At 40.4% G+C, this 18,641-nt stretch overlaps 1 protein-coding gene across 1 annotated transcript in view; it reads right to left on the minus strand.

The window, feature by feature from the left end:
- COL6A5 (collagen type VI alpha 5 chain) overlaps nt 1-18,641 on the minus strand; it is a 131,430-nt gene that overhangs the window by 17,515 nt on the left and 95,274 nt on the right. Inside the window, exons 32-36 of the mRNA XM_053903818.1 lie at nt 18,012-18,499; nt 15,120-15,207; nt 13,911-14,570; nt 10,923-11,013; nt 8,489-8,697 (exon numbers count right to left, since the gene is read on the minus strand). Of these exons, the coding sequence (XP_053759793.1) occupies nt 8,489-8,697; nt 10,923-11,013; nt 13,911-14,570; nt 15,120-15,207; nt 18,012-18,499 (1,536 nt within the window). The remainder of the gene's footprint in view (nt 1-8,488; nt 8,698-10,922; nt 11,014-13,910; nt 14,571-15,119; nt 15,208-18,011; nt 18,500-18,641) is intronic.

Consider the following 18,641-nt stretch of genomic DNA (forward strand, 5'->3'; position numbering starts at 1 on the left):
GGGGTGGGGTGGAGAGAGAAGGGGACACAGAATCAGAAGCAGGCTCCAGGCTCTGAGCTGTCAGCACAGAGCCTGACGCGGAATTCGAGCTCATGAACCATGAGATCATGACCTGAGCCGAAGTCTGATGCTCAACTGACTGAGCCACCCAGGCGCCCCTAGGCTCTCTTTCTATTTACAGGAATAGCATGAGACTCAAGAAGCTCAAAGTGGATGCTTACGGTTAAAAAACTCTAAATTTGTCAAACATAAAGAATGATTTTTCTACTTTGAGTTTAAATTTATTTTACTTAGGGAGAGTGAGCCTTCAAAAATATTTTCCCTCAAGAAAACCTGGCGGGAGTGTGGATACAATATACCCAGAGCTCATGGCAATGCTGTGTATTTTCTGGAAATGTCAAGAAGCCAAATTCCCATCTTCAAGTCTATGGAAGAATTTCCTCAGAATGGCAGAAGAGGAAGGGCTGGCTCACTTTATTGTGGAGGAGGCTTGGAAGGAATGAAGGATCCAGTTAGGTTTCCAGGGAAGCGCCCCCAGAGATTAGCCTAACTCTGGCCAACATGTAAGCCATAACACCATATGTGCTCCAGTAACTTTAGGGAGAAGTGGGGGTGGAAAGGGAATTCAGAGAGAAGGGAGAAAATTCAGGACCTGCGCCATTTGGAATGGGATTAAGTATGCTGTGAAGTAGCTATACTGCTTTTCATGGCCTTCGTGAGAAACCTCAGGATATGCATGAGTTATCCAGTGATCTGGCCCTCTGTCCAGGGGACAAAATGAGCCATATGTTCTCCACAGGCAAGCCACATGTACAACTGAGACTACCTTATGTGCATATTTCTGTCCACATGAGCTGTGGCTGAGAGGTTCAAGTTAACCTTGTTTTGTCAGACTTCCCAGGAGGTTAGCAATGTGTTCTTTGCTGCTTTCCCACCTTCTGAGTATTTAATTGAGCGTTCAGTTCACTTTAGGTCTTGTGCTCAGCTCTACGCATGCCTTCTCTCATTTAACCTTCCACAAGGCCCTATGAGGGTAGAATTATCATTATTCCCTTTCTGCAGATGAGCAAGCGGAGGCTTGGAGCGAGTAAATGACTTGGCCAAGAAATGACAGCCTCTAAGGGGAAGAGGCAGGATTTGAGCCCCACTCATGTAACTCCTTCAGAACTGGTCATCAGACATAAGAACACTGCAGACACATTAAGGGACACATGAACCACCTCGCTAAAGGCCCTGGGACCTGATCTGAAGAATGAGGTTCTTGGTCAACTGCTATTCCTTCTGACTGAAGCCACTAGAGAAAGTTTTCTTCCAAAAGTAGGCAACTAGATGAATTAAATAAAATTTGCAATTTTGTCTTCTCTAGGTATCATACGACAGTGGTTATGAGTAGAACCTTTGCGGTTTGAGTCCTGTCTCTGCCATTTGTTACCTCTGTGACCCTCCGTACCTCAGTTTCATTACTTAAACACAGTAATAATAAACCATAACCTTATAAGGTTTTTTAGAGAATTAGATAAAGCTTGTACTGTGCCTAACATATCCCGAATACTCCACAAATACAATTTTTAGAGGGAAATAAACAAATGGAAAAGTCCCAGACATCTGAAAATCCTTCCCATGTTACTATATTTCACAAATCAGAATTTCCATAAGAAAACATGCATAGTCAATTAGTGTTAGTGGAACACAGCTTGCACATGTGTACATATGTGTGCTCTCAGAAATGAGAACACAATACATTCTGTTGTGTTTATGAATGCTTAACTATGGAGGAGTTGGCAATAATTTATGTACCTTTCCATTTAAAAATGCCACCCCTTGGGGTCCCTGGGTGGCTCAGTCAGTTAAGCATCCAACTTCGGCTCAGGTCATGATCTCATGGTTCGTGTGTTCGAGTCCCATGTCGGGTTCTGTGCTGACAGCCCGGAGCCTGGAGCCTGCTTCGGATTCTGTGTCTTCCTCTCTCTCCAACCCTCCCCTGCTCGCACTCTGTCTCTCCCTCTCGAAAATAAATAAGCATTAAAAAAAATGTAAAAAAACAGGTGCCACCCCTGGCCTGTCCTCCCTCCTGTCTGCTGAGGTCACTGGCCAAGCTCTAAGCTGGGGAAGCAAGGGAGGGAGGCTCAAGAATATGTGTGACTATGTGTCATGATTTTACACCAAAGAAAAAACCAGACACATTAAAAATTCTCTTGTTTTGTTGTATGAGGTCCTCTCTTCCCCATCTGCCTGAATAAGTAGAAGGGATGGTCTTAAAATAGATTTCATCCTTTGCCCCCAAAGACTTAGAATAAATACCTTTCTTGGTGTAGACTCTTCTAGGTGGCACTTAGTCTGAAAGACTCACTCTTGCTGTCGCTTCATGCTCTGAAACAATAGTCTGCAGAAGGTACCAGCATACTGAGAAAAAGTGATGCGTGCCTTAGGAATTATTTAGACCCAAACCACCCAGATCTGGCATTTTAGTCTTCATGGTGTTATTCTGCGCTCTGGCCTCTGAATGAGTTTATAAACAGTTTATGAAATCAATTTATTCTGGCCTGAGTGCCTCTGGATGAGTTTATAAGTAGGAATTTTTTTAAATAAAATTAAATTTTTAAAATAAAATGGCACTACCAAAATGACTTAGAAATAAGTCTCCCAAATGATGATGTGATTGAACTTCTTCTCAAATTTGGCAACTGGATATATTTCTTCATCTGTAAATGCAGACAATGCCATCGGCAAGCAACAGGGAACACACCGATAAAAGTAAGTGGGCATGGGTTTGAATCCTGGCCCTACCACTTAAAGCTCTGTGGCTTGGCTTGAAGTTCTTAACTTTTGCATGTTAAATATCCTCATCTGTAAAGCACACAATGTAATAATAATAAAAATGATAGGCTTTTTGGTACAGATTAAATGAAATCATGTATGTAATGTGCTTAGCATTGTGCCTGGCACACAGTTGCGCTAAGTAAGCAGTAGCTTCTGTGGTTATGGTTATTCCTCACGCATTATTCAATCGTCAAGTGAGAGAGTGCCCACAGTGCTTTGAGAATCGTACTGCATGGAATAACCCAAGCATCCCATTTGCACTTTTAATCAAACTGAATACTTTCTGACCACAAGTATCCTTGAAGACCACAAGCTCCTTGAAGAAGACGGGGCCTCTGAGTCTTTAAAACAAAACAAAACAAAAGCTCTCTAACCCCCCCAAAGAGACTAGCTCAGGGCTTAACTCAGAACAGGAGCCAAATACATGTTTGCTCCATGAAAGGCCATCTGAGTAATCATATAAGCATAAATGCTTAGTGCTTTCATATAGTTAAGCCCTCAGCGGGGGCTGTCACTATCACCTCCACCCCCATCACCTCCCCACCAATACCAGTATCACCGTCCTGACCATCACCACCCAAGTCTCATACCCTTACCTCCATCTCTGCCATCAACAATGTCACTGTCGCCAACATCCCCACTACACACCTCTACCCCACCAGCAGCAACAGCTAACACCTTCACCGCCACTGCCTTCACCTCTACCGCCACCATCTCTATGGTGGAGATGCCAACACCATTTCTACCACCACCACCGTCACTATGACCCAATTACTACTCCAAGCAGCCACGTTTTATTCCTTAAGAAAGAGTCCACATAAAAAAATGTCAGTCGTGCTCTAGAGCATTACTTTATCACTTGCAGTAAATAATTGCTTGAGACATACAGAAGCAACCGTCATGTGCATCTGAATTCAAAAAGTCCACACACCTTGAACCATCAGTTCACATTAGTTTTGCCCACCTGCAAAACCTTCAAGGAAGACAACCAAAACTGGTCATCTTAATGTCTTAAGCGGATCAGGAAACTCAGTTGATTCCCCCAAAGAACATCAAGATGGGTGAGACTTCCTAAAGAGTTCATGAAACATTAAAATTCAGGGGCTCCTGGGTGGCTCAGTTGGTTAAGTGTCATATTCTCGATTTCAGCCCAGGTCATGATCTCACGGTTCATGGGATTGAGCCTTTATCGGGCTCCACGCTGACAGTGCAGAGCCTGCTTGGGATGCTCTCTCTCCCTCTCTCTCTCTCTGCCCCTCTCCTCATTCGCACATGCTCTCTCCCACTCTCTCTCAAACAAACATTTAAAAAAATAAAATAAAATGCAGGTATGACCACAATTTTATTACTGACCTCCTTTTTAGAATGTACACTGATATGAAAGTAGGACACTCCACTGGTGTTCCATAGGGGACTCAGAAGCCAATTCTGCTGCATTTAATTCCAGCACAGATTTAAATTTAGCAGAAGTCAAGATAACATATTCAAGTTCAGTACATGACAGCAAAAATTAGAAGGTAAGTGTTCAACAAGAGATAAATAAATTCACTCATTGAAAGCAACATTATGAGGATACAGAAAAATCAGTGTGAAGCCTGCAGCAATATGTAAAACATATGACATATTACATGGAAAACAGAATATCCAATTGAATGAAACTATGTAAACCTATATGCTATGGAAAAACCAAAGAATATATTCTACACTACAAATAGCTGCTTACTAAATTATTTGAGGTTCTCAACATTCAAATTTTGTACTTTTATAATTTTTAAAAAATCAGCAGAATTTTGAGAGTCTAAGAGTGTAGGGATTGTGAGTCCCTATTTTGAATCTTCCTGAATGACCTTGGGAGTACGAAGTTTCTTCTAAAACAGGGTTTCTCCCACTATTGACAGTTTGACTGGATAATTCTTTGTTGGGAGGGGGAATTCTGGGCATTGTAGGATGTTTAGCAACATCCATGGCCTCTACCCATTAGATGTTAGTAGCACTCTCCAGTTGTGACAACAAAAATCATCTCCAGACATTGCAGTAAGTCTCCTGGGGCAGGTAGAGCGCAATTGCCCTTAGGTGAATTTGCAAGAGGCCATCACTAAATACCTTCTCAGCTCTAATACCCTGTGACTGAGTCGAAGTCAAAAGACATATTGGCTTAAAAAAAAAAAAGAAAAAAAAGCTGATTTGTAGATTGGAAACAGATTAAAGTTAGAAAAATAAAAAATGTAAAACAAAGACTGCAAAATCCCTTAAGCGCGATACCAGATTAGCTGAAAGGGAGAAGTGTTGCTTCTCATCACCAGATGAAATTCATTGAAAAGAACATCAGTTGAAGTTATCCTATGGCCTGAGACCCCTTAAAGCTATGAGCGAACCCTAGGCCGAATTTGGGTTAATATTTAATGTTTCATTACAAATTATCCTGTCCTTTAATCTTGAAAGTAGACTGACTGTATCTTAAACATTGGTCAACAGAGCATACTTGATGAAAGTGCTATGCTTACCAGTGGGTCAACACTCGCAAGATGCTTAGAATTAAACCACCCATTTTTCATTACATAATTCCAAAGAACTCATGTATTCCATTGGCACACAATTAGGAAGGACTGAATTTTCCAAAGAATTTTTATATGGCAGATGTTGTGGTCAAAATGCATGATATTATCTCTACATTATCTCTATATATTTAGATCTTAAAAAGCGTTTTTGTTAGATGTTAGACGGAGAGAGGGAGGGATGACTGTTCAGTGGTCTTAGATGAATAAAATAAAACCGTAACGCAGTTCACCTGGAATCCTTCGGAAACGGGACTCCCACTTCTGTTCTGTGACACTACTAGACATTCAATTGCTTTCGGCTCCATTGAGAACGTAAAGCAAATCCGGGACCCCAAAGTGGTAGGGTAAGCAGTAGTTCTGAAGACACAACCTGTGTAAGAGTCTCCTGTGCTGCTGGTGAAAACTCAGATTGCTGAACCCCAGCCCCAGAGTTTCTGACTTAGTGGGTCTGGGATGAATGCTGAGAAGCTGCATTTCTAACGAGTTTCCAGGGGCTGCTCATGCTGCTGGTTTAGGGACCACCCTTTGAGAATCCCTGGGATAGTGGATCTCAAACTTGAGGACATACCAAAATCATCAGTGGTTTTCAAGCCCGTAGCCCTTCTTCGCCACTCAAACCCCTAAATATAAAGCAGTCGTTCTGAGGAGGGTTTAGCAATCTGTGTTTAGGAAGGACTTTCAGGTGATTCTGATACGGACTGTTCTTTAGCTGCTGATAAGGACTGGAGAGGGCCAGGAAAGGTGATGGAATTGAAGGCAAACTTGGAAATCAGAGCAGGTGGTAAGAAGCAAAGGGATGGGCACAGGTAGAGAGATGGTGATTATGCTTCCTGTGAAAGATACACAACTCACTGCCAGTGCACGGGACTCTGGAAACTATACATTTCTTAAACAGTTCAGATTCCCACTTTCCCCCAAGACTCTCAGTTCAAGAGCAGGAAAATCAGCCATCAGCATCACATTACAAATGAGTAATAAGCACAGCATATGGAGGTGCTTATGCAAGTTATCAACCTTTCCTTTGTGCCATACATCTGAAACTAATCAAAGCTCATCTCTTAGCAACTGAATACAGTATCTGAACCACAATGTACTTTCCGGGGACAGCACATTATATACAGAGTTCTCAGCAGGTTTTTGCAACTGGCTAAAGATGATGAAAGAAAGAGAAGGAGGGAAGGAGGGAGGGAGGAAGAAAGGAAGGAAAGAGAAGGAAGGAAAGGGAAGAAAAGAAAGGGAAGGAAGGAAGGAATGAAGGAAGGGAGGGAGGAAGGGAAAAAAAGAAAATAGCACAAAGTCCCTAGACAACAATTATGATCTGAAACTCAGACTTATTTTAAAGGTTAAAATATATATATTATCCTTAGGTCTGACACTCACACTGTTTGCAGGCACCACAACATGACAATATCCTCCACAGAGCTCCCAATACACTTCAACCCATTCCAGGAGAAATGAAGTGGGGAGGGGCAACTAACAATCTACATTTTTTCCTACTAGAGCCATGTACAATTGTTTGTTCAGCCAAAATGGACCTTCCGCTGGCTACAAGTATCTCAGTTCTCCAACATCTGGAAAACCAAATGAAAAGTCTTTCTAATATTACTGAACAATGGTTGTTAAAAATGGCAACAGGCGCGCCTGGGTGACTTAGTCGGTTAGGCATCCGACTTTGGCTCAGGTCATGATCTCACAGTTCATGGGTTCGAGCCCCGCATCAGACTCTGTGCTGACAGCTAGGGCCTGGAGCCTGCTTTAGATTTGTTCTCTCTCTCTCTCTCTCTCTCTCTCTCTCTCTGCCCCTCCCCTGCTCATACTCTGTCTCTCTCTTTCTCAAAAATAAATAAACATTTTAAAAAATGGCAACAAGGAGTTTCTTTTTCTTTTTTTCTTAAATATCCAGTCATATCTGTCTTTTCCTGAAAAGATTCACATTTCTGAGTTCTTAGACTTTAGAATGCTTACCTCTAATGAAACAATCACAATTGACAGTTTGGTATTCTAACCCTGTCAAACAACTTATTTTTTTTCTTTTTCTTCTTTTTAAACCAAACCATCATAAATTCCTATACCATATCATTGAAATGAACACCCAAAATTAGCTATATCCATTAAAAAGAAGTATTCTATTCTCTTGCTTGAGCTATGTCTATAGGATAATAAAAATTGTTTAAAAATAGACAATTGAATGTCATGATGCCACAGCATTACACACATTTGGTTTTACTGCATTACCTCTTTTTTTAAGCCTTATGTTTCAACTAATGATTGACCTTTTTATTCTTAATTCTAGCTTCAAAAGGGAAAGTTCAGTTGCTTTTGCGATAAATTCAAATATTTATATTTCATAAGGAGGGGGACAATTTATCCAAGGAAATCACTGAGAATGAGTATGATTCATTCTTAGGAATAAGTGGCACGAAATTGGCCCCTTTTTCTATTAAACTTGTGCAGTCTAACAACATACATGATACTTAGGACATAATGCTTGAAATGCGAGCATGCTGGCCAAAGGAGCATTTTGGAAGCCCGCAGGTGTACAGCTGAAATGGTTGAAGTCTGTTTAGAACGTCACCCTTTTCAGTGAAAACACAGACAAAAGTCCTCTGTGTCTGATTGGTTTGAAACTATTAAACCTGCCGGAAGATAACGGTTTCTTGCTTTGCCATTCAGAGTAGGCCGCGGGGACGTCTGTGCTCTGTCTTTTCCAAGTACCTCCAACATAACATACCTTCTCATGCAATTGCAATGTCTGAGGCCCTGGCCCGGCCAACTTTTAAAGTGATTTCAATCCTTCCTTTGCTCCAATGTTCTCTGTATTTTTTCCTTCCACTACATCACACTAACCTGTTAAGCTGTGGAGGCTAGAGAAATCTCAAGTTAGGTGAGAATATCAGGGACATTTCTTAGAGCTTATATCAGTGATCTCCTCAGTGGTGCCTGTTGCCGTCTAAATCTTCATTTTCAATAAAAGCTGTTGCAGCTACTATGTTGAACTCGAGAAAAGCTGCTTTAGATAACACGATTCATTTTGCTTGATTCTCTGCTAGTGTTAAAAGATGAGGACCCCGTCATTTAAAAATGTCCATCATCACTTTTCATTTCCTTACCAGAAGTGAAACTTGCAATTTCTTCAGAATCCTGACCTTTTTCATATTTAATCGTTAATTCTTGTGGCATCAGCATGTGGCTTGGGATGTAAACCAAGTGGTCACTTCCACTGTCCTCCAACACAAAGGATGAGTCTCTCCCAGCACTTAATTCCTGGCCAGGGAAGCTGTTCTCTCCCGAAGAAACCTCATGTGGCTCAGGAGTAAATCTAGCAGATAAAATGGAAAGCTTTAGGTGAATCTCCACAGCTTTGGGAATGCAAATAAGATTTCCTAACAATGTGATATATTACTTAACCATTTCTTAAAAGAAATACAGATTAGATAAAAATCTAAATGCATTTCAATACAATTATTAAGATTTTCTTATTTTTAAAAAGTATAAACTGACAAATAAAAATTCCCATTTATCCTTCCTTTTCCCCCATCTGCTTATTGCCTAATAACCATTACTTTGGAATAAACCAAGTCTGATTGGTGACAGAGTTTTAGATAAATGACAAGAACCTCTATCATAGGTTATTTGGAACCACCATAATCCCTCATATTGATATCAATCCCCATAGAAAATACAGAAAATAGTAATTTACCAAAAACTGTTCTGAGAAGAATAAGACTGTACAAAACTTACCTCATTGACATCATAGCTCTTAAAATGGTATTACATTTATAGTCTTAGGAGTTTAAGAATTCTTTATAACTTGGTAACACTGTGTTTTTGTTTAGATGATGACAGAAAACACATTCAATACAAGTTGATTTTTACTTTTATTCTATTTAGGCACCTTTTTGCAATTTCAATGTCCATGTTCACATCTGTGTTTGCTACTAATATTCAGCACCCAGGAGTATTATTGCCTTAACTGTTGAGAGTTAATGAGGAAAGGGAAAAAAGTCAGATACGACACATGAATAATACGTTCACCCCAAGTGAAAGCCAAATGATATCATGACACACAATATGCATAATTCTGCAACAGTACCAGGTAAGGACAAGGGGTGAGGAATTAAGACATCATGCAACAGAGTAGACAAGCTGAAAGCAGACGTACCTGTGCAACATGCATCATATTTTACATTCGTTTATCAATATGTACTGTATTTTTTTTAGTTTTCAGGAATTTTATTTTGGCAAAGCAGAATCATCCGCTATCTTAAATTAGTGTTTTAAATTTGTGTTTTGCTGGGTTTGCTTGGATGTGATGCACATTTTTTTTAGTCTGATAGTGGCACAAGAACTGTAAACATAGCATTTAGGTTTACATGTTCGAGTAACATTATAATATTTTGTCTGCAGTTCCGTAAGAATGGATTTGCCCTTAAGTGAACTCATGACTTATCCAATGTAGGGAAATACTGCTTCACGTGACATCAGTGCCATATTATTCTTCACGTGTTGGCTGCTGGACACTTTCTTGCTAAACTACCAAGTAAATGCAATCTGACATTATAGGAATACGTACTTGCATGAGTTCTGAGAATGCTTCGTCTTGCTGTTTTGCTTCTGGATGTGTGTAAGAGACCTTATCTGTTCTGAGAAGCTCTTTGCTTAATTGCAATCTGAGAGGAAGGAGTAATTATGGGCTTAAATCTAGGCTTTTGCAAGGCTGCAGTCAGGGATCTGAGCTTGGGGAAGTAAAGAGAGAAGTACAGAGAAACCAAAAGGGCTACTCATTCTGTTTGAGGTTCAAGATTCATTCTAATTATTTACATTGTTATTTAGGATATGACTTTAAGAAAAAATACTTACATGTGCACTTTAAGAAAAAATACTTACATGTGCAATTACGGTGTGGGGTCTTTTATGCTATCTTTTGGGGTATGAAACAATGAATCATATGCAACCCCAGACTTCGGTGAGACATGACATTGGGATATACTCTAATAAGTGCCTCCACAGCGTAAGGTGTAAGAAGGTACAAGAAAGTAAGGACTTTGAAAGTAAAAATGGGCTTCAAAGAGGAGACAGCTTCATCAGGGCCACGGTTGATGGGTAAGATCTCACTGGTAGCAACAGAGTTCCAGGTGGTGTGACCAGAAACCCAGGAGGGTGAAGCAACGGTTCACACAAGGCAGACAAGACTCCAATGTGGCCAGAACTTAGTGCTGACGGTGTGGAGAGAGGAGAAGGGAGGCCAAGGTGGTTGAGCCGAAACTGTGGGTTCTATTCTGGGGAACATTTCAATGTGGGAATTTCTCAGGAAACCATGAATTGAAAGACAAATTTGTAATAAAGCCCATGAGGATGTTATAGACACATCAATCCAGAAAGCACAGTTGCCACGTAACAAGTGCTACAGAAAATGGAATACATGAAAAGCCTTTACTTCAGAGACCTTATTAGCCTCCTCGACCTAATAACCCGCCGTCAGCCAGTTGTATACCCATGAGTCAATTAACAGTCCCTTGTACATGTAAGAGCTTTCTAACTCACAGGAAATCGCTGTATTGATTATCCTCTCCTTCTGCACCGATGAGTCTACAGGCATTCTCAAGCATTGGTGGTGGGTACTGGTTGAATCCCCCTATTGAGAGAGCAAAGTTATAGTTAGATTCTGAAATCAGAAATTAGGTTTGCTAAGGAACAAGAATCCCAACAGGAATTGGCTTGAAGCACTAAATGTCACTAAAATATTTCAGCAAAACTTGGCTGGGGTGCACACAGAAAATAGTAGCAACTAGAAATAGCGTTCAAAATTTGATTTCAGAGGGCTTTGCAGCCAAAGAATTACTAGGCTCATGGAAACAAACCTCCTTGAACTGCTCATTTAAGGGTTAATTGTGAGGCAGAGACACGTGATTTCCACATGCTCAGGCTAACAGAATCTAAGGGAAATTTTATTCTGACGGGCGTTTCCACTCAGATTTATGCTAATAGATCAAACATAGAAAAGGTAGCATTTTATTACATGATGCTATTTCTGTGCTTCTGCGCCCATTAACGTGGATTTCCTAGGAGGAAAATAATCAAAGAAAAGATTTTAGCTTATTGATCTAAATAACATGCCCCGTTATCCCCTCGCCATTGCTTTTCTATAAGCTATGGAATATTAAGAAGCGTATCAATTTTTCCCTTCGTTCAGGAAAATACTTTTTAGTTAAAGGAGGCTTTTGGCCACTGAATGAGCCACAATTCCATGAAAATATTTCAGAATGTTTGTGGTTTCATAACAATTGTACTTCTTTAGTTCTTAGAGGAACATTTTTTCCCCTTTCTCTGAAATGACACTATGTCGTCTAATCAATTGCATTTGACAACTGCTATTAGTGAGGCAGGAACTGTGATACAGGTGGTATTTCCCGTGCGTGTGGGAACAGCAAACGTGTCAGCACCAAAGCTTGTAGAATAAGGGTCAGTAGTTTAGAAAAAAATTCCCAGAAGTATGAGTAGAGGAGTCTTTTAACTCCTACAAACCAAGTGGTTATAGGACGAATTGGAGACATTTAGCAACACTGTGAAGGCGGAAATCAAAAATAAGCTAGCGCTAATAACTGCAACCCGAGGCATCCACCGAGTCCAGCTTTAATTATTCTATAGTCTTTTAAAAGTGCCGTGTCATCATCAATCTTGATGACATAAAGAACAATATTGCATGGAACAAGACAATCAATCCACAAGGTATCAGTGAATCTGAGTCAAGAAATAGCTCACAGGAATCCAATTTTGAATATAAAGACATTTTAGGAATGCCTCCACCAGTCTATTTTATACATATTCCCTTTTGATGCATGCACAAGAGTGATATCCGATAGTCTATCTAAAATTTGAACTCTTTTAATTACTATAAAATATAAAACTCTAATAGGCAAGTTGGTACCAATAGTTAATTGGAAGCACTTTTTCTTTCTTTTTACGTAACATAATGGAATATCATACAACCGAAGGCATTTAAAGAGAGAACATGATATTCCCAAGAGGGAAGGTGTTGGGATTCTTCAATCAAATATGAGTTACAGCAAAAAGATGGAGCTCTCTCTGCAATGGAGAGTGAACTTTCAAGATACCGTCACAATGGTACTGTTGGAGATTCCTTGAATGTCAGGGCAACTTTGGAGTTCAAGGGTAGTGAGGTTGGCTCCAGCAGAACCAAGGTCTACACCTGGTAGAGTCTCAGAAAGAAAAGGTTCAGCCCCGATTCTATGGGATGCCCTAGAGGCAGGGTTTCTCAATTTTAGTGCTATTGACAATTTGGGCTGGACCATCTTTTGCTTTATGGAGGAGGGGATGGTATCCTGCATCACTGGAGGATGTTTAGCAGCATCCCTCGTCTCTACGCACTAGATGCTAGTATCCTTTCCCTCAGTTGTGACAAAAAAAAAAAAGTATCTCCAGACATTTCCAAATGTCTGGGGGACAACATCATCCCCAGTTGAGAACTATTGCTCTAGAAAGAATATTTCTCAAACCATTTGTGGGGAAGGTATTTTTACTTCTCATCCTTTGCAGACTGATACTTGTGGTTTCCATCTTGTTATGTGAGACAAGGTACACTGCTCACGCACTTGTATGCTGCGGCAATGTCAAACTGCTTTAAGTTTCTAGATGTTTATTCTCAATTTCTGAACTTCTCTCTTGTAGATCAGTTTGTGGACTAGCACCCACCCTAGTGACATTTTGTAGTGCATTGGCCCAGAGCCTTCCTACTCACAATGTCATTCTTGGCCCAGGAGCACAGACATCACGGGAGAGACTGTTAGAAATGCAGAATCTCAGGCTCCATCCTATACATACTGAACTGGGACTTGCATTTTAACAAGATTCCTATGTGATTTGTATGCTTAGACTCTTCGGGAATAGCACAGGACTGCGCCATCTTTAAACCTTCATACAGGTCTCCAGGGCGTGCCAAACCAGGTATCGGGGGTGCCTGGGTAGCTCAGTCAGTTACGCTTCTGACTCTTGGTTTCAGCTCACGAACTCGCAATTCGTGAATCCAAGCCCAGCACTGACAGTGCGGAGCCTGCTTGGGATTCTCTCTCTCGCCCTCTCTCTCTCTACTCCTCCTCTGCTCATGCATTCTCTCTCTCTCTCTCTCTCTCTCTCTCAAAATACATAAATAAACTTTAAAAAAAAGAAAGTAAACCAAGTGCAGTAGGGAAAACTTTTATGTAAATACTCATCAAAGAGCTGCTAAAGCTTCTTCAGGTTGAACAAATGTGGCTCTGGAGACCTCCAATCACTCTGTGCTTTCTAGTCCTGAGATCTAATGTAAAAGACATTCTATCATGAAAAAAAGTCTCACCACATTATGACCAAGGTAAAAACAGGATATAACCAGGATATGTCCCATCTCTGTCTCCATCGCACCATCCAATGGTTATATTTGGATAAGCTCTAGATTCAAAGATGTGTTAGGCTATCAATGCTATTAGCAAACACTAATTTATTAAAACAAAGAAGAAAAACAAAATAATGGCTTACGTCTGACAGAGTGAACAAATGGCTTTAAAAACTTCGTAATATAATTCAGGTCTGGTTTATGAATCCTCCCAAGCTGTATCAGATGGTGATCAAGTGGGTGGCTGGCTAACTCCTCTATGCCATCCTTATGTGCAGAGCCCAGGGAGATCACAAACATGACGTAGCCTTGACACTTGGCCCTCAGAGCCACTTTCTTTGCGAAATCCTTGCTCTCACGATATTCTCCAGCTGAGATCACAAAGATGACCTTGTGTCTTCTCAAGTTGGGTGTCTGTGCGAAGAGATTCTCCATGGCCCATAGTAGGGTGTGGCCAATAGTGGCTTCTCCTTTTAGCTCTTGGAGGGAAGTCTGGATGTGCCTCTTCATTAGGACTTGGTTGTCATAAGTTATAAACTCAAACTCTGTTTTTACCACACCCTTCCTTCTCCTGGAACTATCCCAAGGAGAATAGCCCAACAAGGCAATCCTATCACCGAAGTCTGAGGTTATAGGTTCTGAGGCAACCTCAAAGTTGTCAATCATAGAGCTCACCAAGGTTTTCACAGCCTTAAACTCATCACTTGCTATAGTCCGAGAACTGTCTAAGAGGAAGGCTACATCCATGTATGAACTTTCAGGTAAAAAAACCTCTTTGATGCAATCACTTGGAAAACATTTATCTGGAAAGATATAGAGAGACTTATCAACGGTTCAATATCTGCACAACAAGACACTGTTGTTTGAGATCTTATTCAAGTGACTCAGTAACTGATTACCAAGAGTTAATAATCTGACCAATACCTCTTTAATCTCACATTATTTAAGTTAATGAGGAATTCTCAACATCCCAAAATTTCTGTGGCCACTAGAGGACAATTTGGGAAGGTCTTTTTGAAAGCAGACGTAGGGAGCACGCAGGCTTGAAGTCTACGAGTCATGTCTAAACTCATTTAGAAAATATTTTCAGTATTTTAGAGATTTTTGATACAAACTACCAAACTGTCTCCAAGAAAAGCCACATCATTTGGGAGAATATTCTAAACAACTTTCACCTTCTGTGGAAGCTCTAAATATTACAAAGATTAAAACTCTGATGTATGGCATTGAAAGACTAGAAAACTTAAAATAGAATCTATGATCAAAACTAGAAATATCTGATAAGGCCAGATTTAATAATTCGCTCAGAAGGCATTTGTTTCTGCACGATAAATTCTTCTCATGGGTCTTACCATAGCAAATGGTACAGCGCCGAAGTTTTGACACAGACTCCCCATTTGGAGAAATTGGGATCACCTGAAAGGTTCCAGTGTTGTCAAACTACAATGAAAAACAAGTATATACTTATTGGCTCGTTTTCTTTAACCATTATCTGGAAGCCATTGTGCACTCACTTTAAGGACTAGTTTGAAAAATCCCTAATGAATCACCATTATCTTGCATTACAGTCCAGTACATGTTCTCTCAACCTCTCTCTCTCTCTCTCTCATTCTCTCTCTCTCTCTCTCTCTCTCTCACACACACACACACACACACACACACACACACACACACACACAGACACACCATCCTGCTTTTATTCCAGACAACACAAAGAAGTATATAGGACAGGTATCAGCACTTTATTCTATGATGAGAAAACTATCCCAGGATAACCATCAGATTCACCTACTGGGGCAGGTATTAAACTCTCACACTTATTTCTAATTCTGCAATTCTTCACTGAATTTTTACATGCTTTTTTTTTCTTTTTAAGATTTTAAGTACCCAACGTGGGGCTTGAACTCATAACCCCAAGATCAAGAGTCATATGTTCTACCGACTGAGCCAGCCAGACACCCCTATATGCTTCTCATTATGCACCTGCTGATTATGTGCCACAAGTCAGCTTCTGAAGTTGGATCCTGCAGAAATTGTATTTATGTACAAGTTCCCCTGGCTTCTTTAAGTAATGATCCCAACTATTTCCATCCCAATCACATTATTTAGAAGAAGGCACATCTTTCAGATGTCAAGTACGTTATTTCAGATGAGGACTTCCTCAAGCACAAATTCTAATTTGAAAGTTTATTTTGAAAGATTGTAAACAGAACACACTAAGTTTCCTCAAAATTCTTGGTCGTACATGGCCTGATTTTGTCTGTCTCTTGATAGCTTTTCTTGCTTCAATAATTACTGAAATGGGCAATATATAGCATTAATTATTTAATTCACTCACTCATTCGTTCAGTGAGTCAGTAAGTATTTATTGGGCATTTTCTCTGTCTGAGGCACCATGGAAGGCAGACAGTTTTATAACAATGAAAGAAATCTATCATTCCCAGGTGGTGATGAAAGTATTTCTCAAGCCATAAGAATATTATACTCATACTTTTCCCCTTCTCCCTTGGGAAAGTAAAGGATTTAGAAAAGCCACACCCTGTTTTCTGTGAAGTGTTGAGCAAGCATTTAAAAATATTTATAATTATTCCAGCCTTACAGTCAGAAAATATTTACCACATTCCTACCATTTTTTTGTAAAATTGGATACTTTGGGTGTTATATTGTATCTGACTTTGTCCCCCATATAAAGACTAAATGCTATCTTGGTAAATCAAGGAAGCTTATTCATAGAAATAAACCATATGCTCTTCACTCATTCATTCATTCATTCACACACTCATTCATTCATTCATTCATTCAATAGATATTTATTGGATGCCTATAATGTTATATAGGTAGTGTCCTAGATGCTGGGGATATAGAAATGAACAAAGCAGATAAAATCTCTACCTTAAAGTCTAGTGGAGGGGGGACATATGCCATAATATAACAAATAAATTATCTAGTATGTTGGGAGGTAATTATTTTCATAGAAAAAAACTCTGACTTTCTATAATCCTTTTTGTCAGTTTCTATTGTAACTCTCCCTGTCTTCTATTCCCAAAATCTTCTTGGATGTTTCATGAGCAGATTGATTTTCTTCATGTTACAGAGGGCTTCTTTTTCTTTTTACAGTAGAAATATATGTATTTGTGTGTGTGTGTGTGTGTGTGTGTATATATATATATATATATATATATATATATATATATATATATATATTTATAAACTCTTGGATGACAGGATAGGTTCACCCAGGTCCAGGAGCACTTAGTTAATGGATAATGTGAATATATTTAAAAATAGTAGAACAGAGGGTGCCTGGGTGGCTCAGTCGGTTGAGTGTCTGACTCTTGATTTTAGCTCAGGTCATGATCTCAGGGTTGTTGGGTTGAGCCCCGCATCGGGCTCTGTGCTGCGCATAGAGCCTTCTTGGGATTCTCTCTCTCTCCCTCTGCCCCTCTCCCCCACTTAAGACCTCTCTCAAAAAAAAAAAAAAATAGAACAGTAGATGGAGAAATTCTTCATTTGGAAGGGGAGAGAAAGAAACATAGATTCCCACAGGACAGCCTCTTGTGGGAAAAAGCTTCATATACATTAAATATTTTACACAACATTAGGGGTTCAAAGATCCCCTAAACTTCATCCATCATAAATTAAGACCAGCTATTCAATGAGATTCAGCAAGGAGATGACAGATATGAGAAACACCTGATCTTCAGAGGGCTGGTAGAACACCGTATTCATGGCCCCTTCTATCAGACAGACCATAGTTCGGAGTTTGATTTAGCCATTTAGGAGCTATACACAATTGGACAAGTCACTCAAACTCTTGGGGCCTCAGTTTCCTCATTTTTATTTATTTAGTTTTTTAAGTTTATTTTGAGAGAGATAGAGAGAATGAGCGGGGGAGGAGCAGAGAGAGAGAGAGGGGCGGGGACAGAGGATCCAAAGTGGGTTCCGTGCTGACAGCAGAGAGCCCAGTTCGGGGCTTGAACTGGCGAAACGTGACATCAGGACCTGAGCCAAAGTCCGACATTCACCTGACTAAGCCACCCAAGTGCCCCTGTTTCTTCATTTTTAAATAGAGATAAAAACTGCGTTCCCTTCAGAGGGTTGTGAGAATGTGTGAGTATGTATGTAAAGCTCTAGGGACAGTGCCTGGTGCACAGAAACCACGTCTCTTTCCCTACTTCCCACTATTCCCATCTTACTAGCTCCACTAAGTTAAACATAAAGAAGTTGCAGGGGGAAGGTCTTACCTCAAAAGCCTCAGCGAAAACCCTTTCATTGAGAGCAAAGACAGCCGGACTGATATCTAGGGCATTGAACTCCATGGTGGCTGTGAGGATGGATGACTGACTGGCTGTCTGTACGCTGCTGAAAAACACAGCCACTTTCCTCACGTTGGCTCCCGCATACGTCCGCTTGAAAACGTTGCGGGCCACAAACTTCATCGCATTACCGATGTCTTGAGCTTCCGTGGGGCGTCGATATTTTATCTGGGAAAGAAGCTGGAGGAGCTGTTTCTTGTTACGGTAGTCGGACCCACGGATGAGATAGCTGGTGCCCGAGTCATAGGAAACTACAACAACTCTTGCTCCCACAGGGCAGTTACTTTCCTTGATGTTAAGATCATTGATGATGAATGTGATGAGGTTCCTCGTTTCATTAAACCTCTGCTCTGTGATACCATAGGACTGGTCCAGGGCAAATACCAGCTCTGTTGGGTACACTGGACACTTTGTTGCTAACATGAAAGGCAGAAAGAAGTATGACGTTACCTTGCTGCTCAAAAGCCCTTCCCGTCCTCTTTACCCCAGGGCTGAGGCTGATTCACACCAAGATCTAGGGAGATACAGGTGTTATCTACAGCTCTGGAACTACAGGTA

This window comes from Panthera pardus, unplaced genomic scaffold, assembly GCF_024362965.1.
Source record: "Panthera pardus isolate Hobbes unplaced genomic scaffold, ASM2436296v1 HiC_scaffold_16, whole genome shotgun sequence".
NCBI lineage: Eukaryota > Metazoa > Chordata > Mammalia > Carnivora > Felidae > Panthera > Panthera pardus.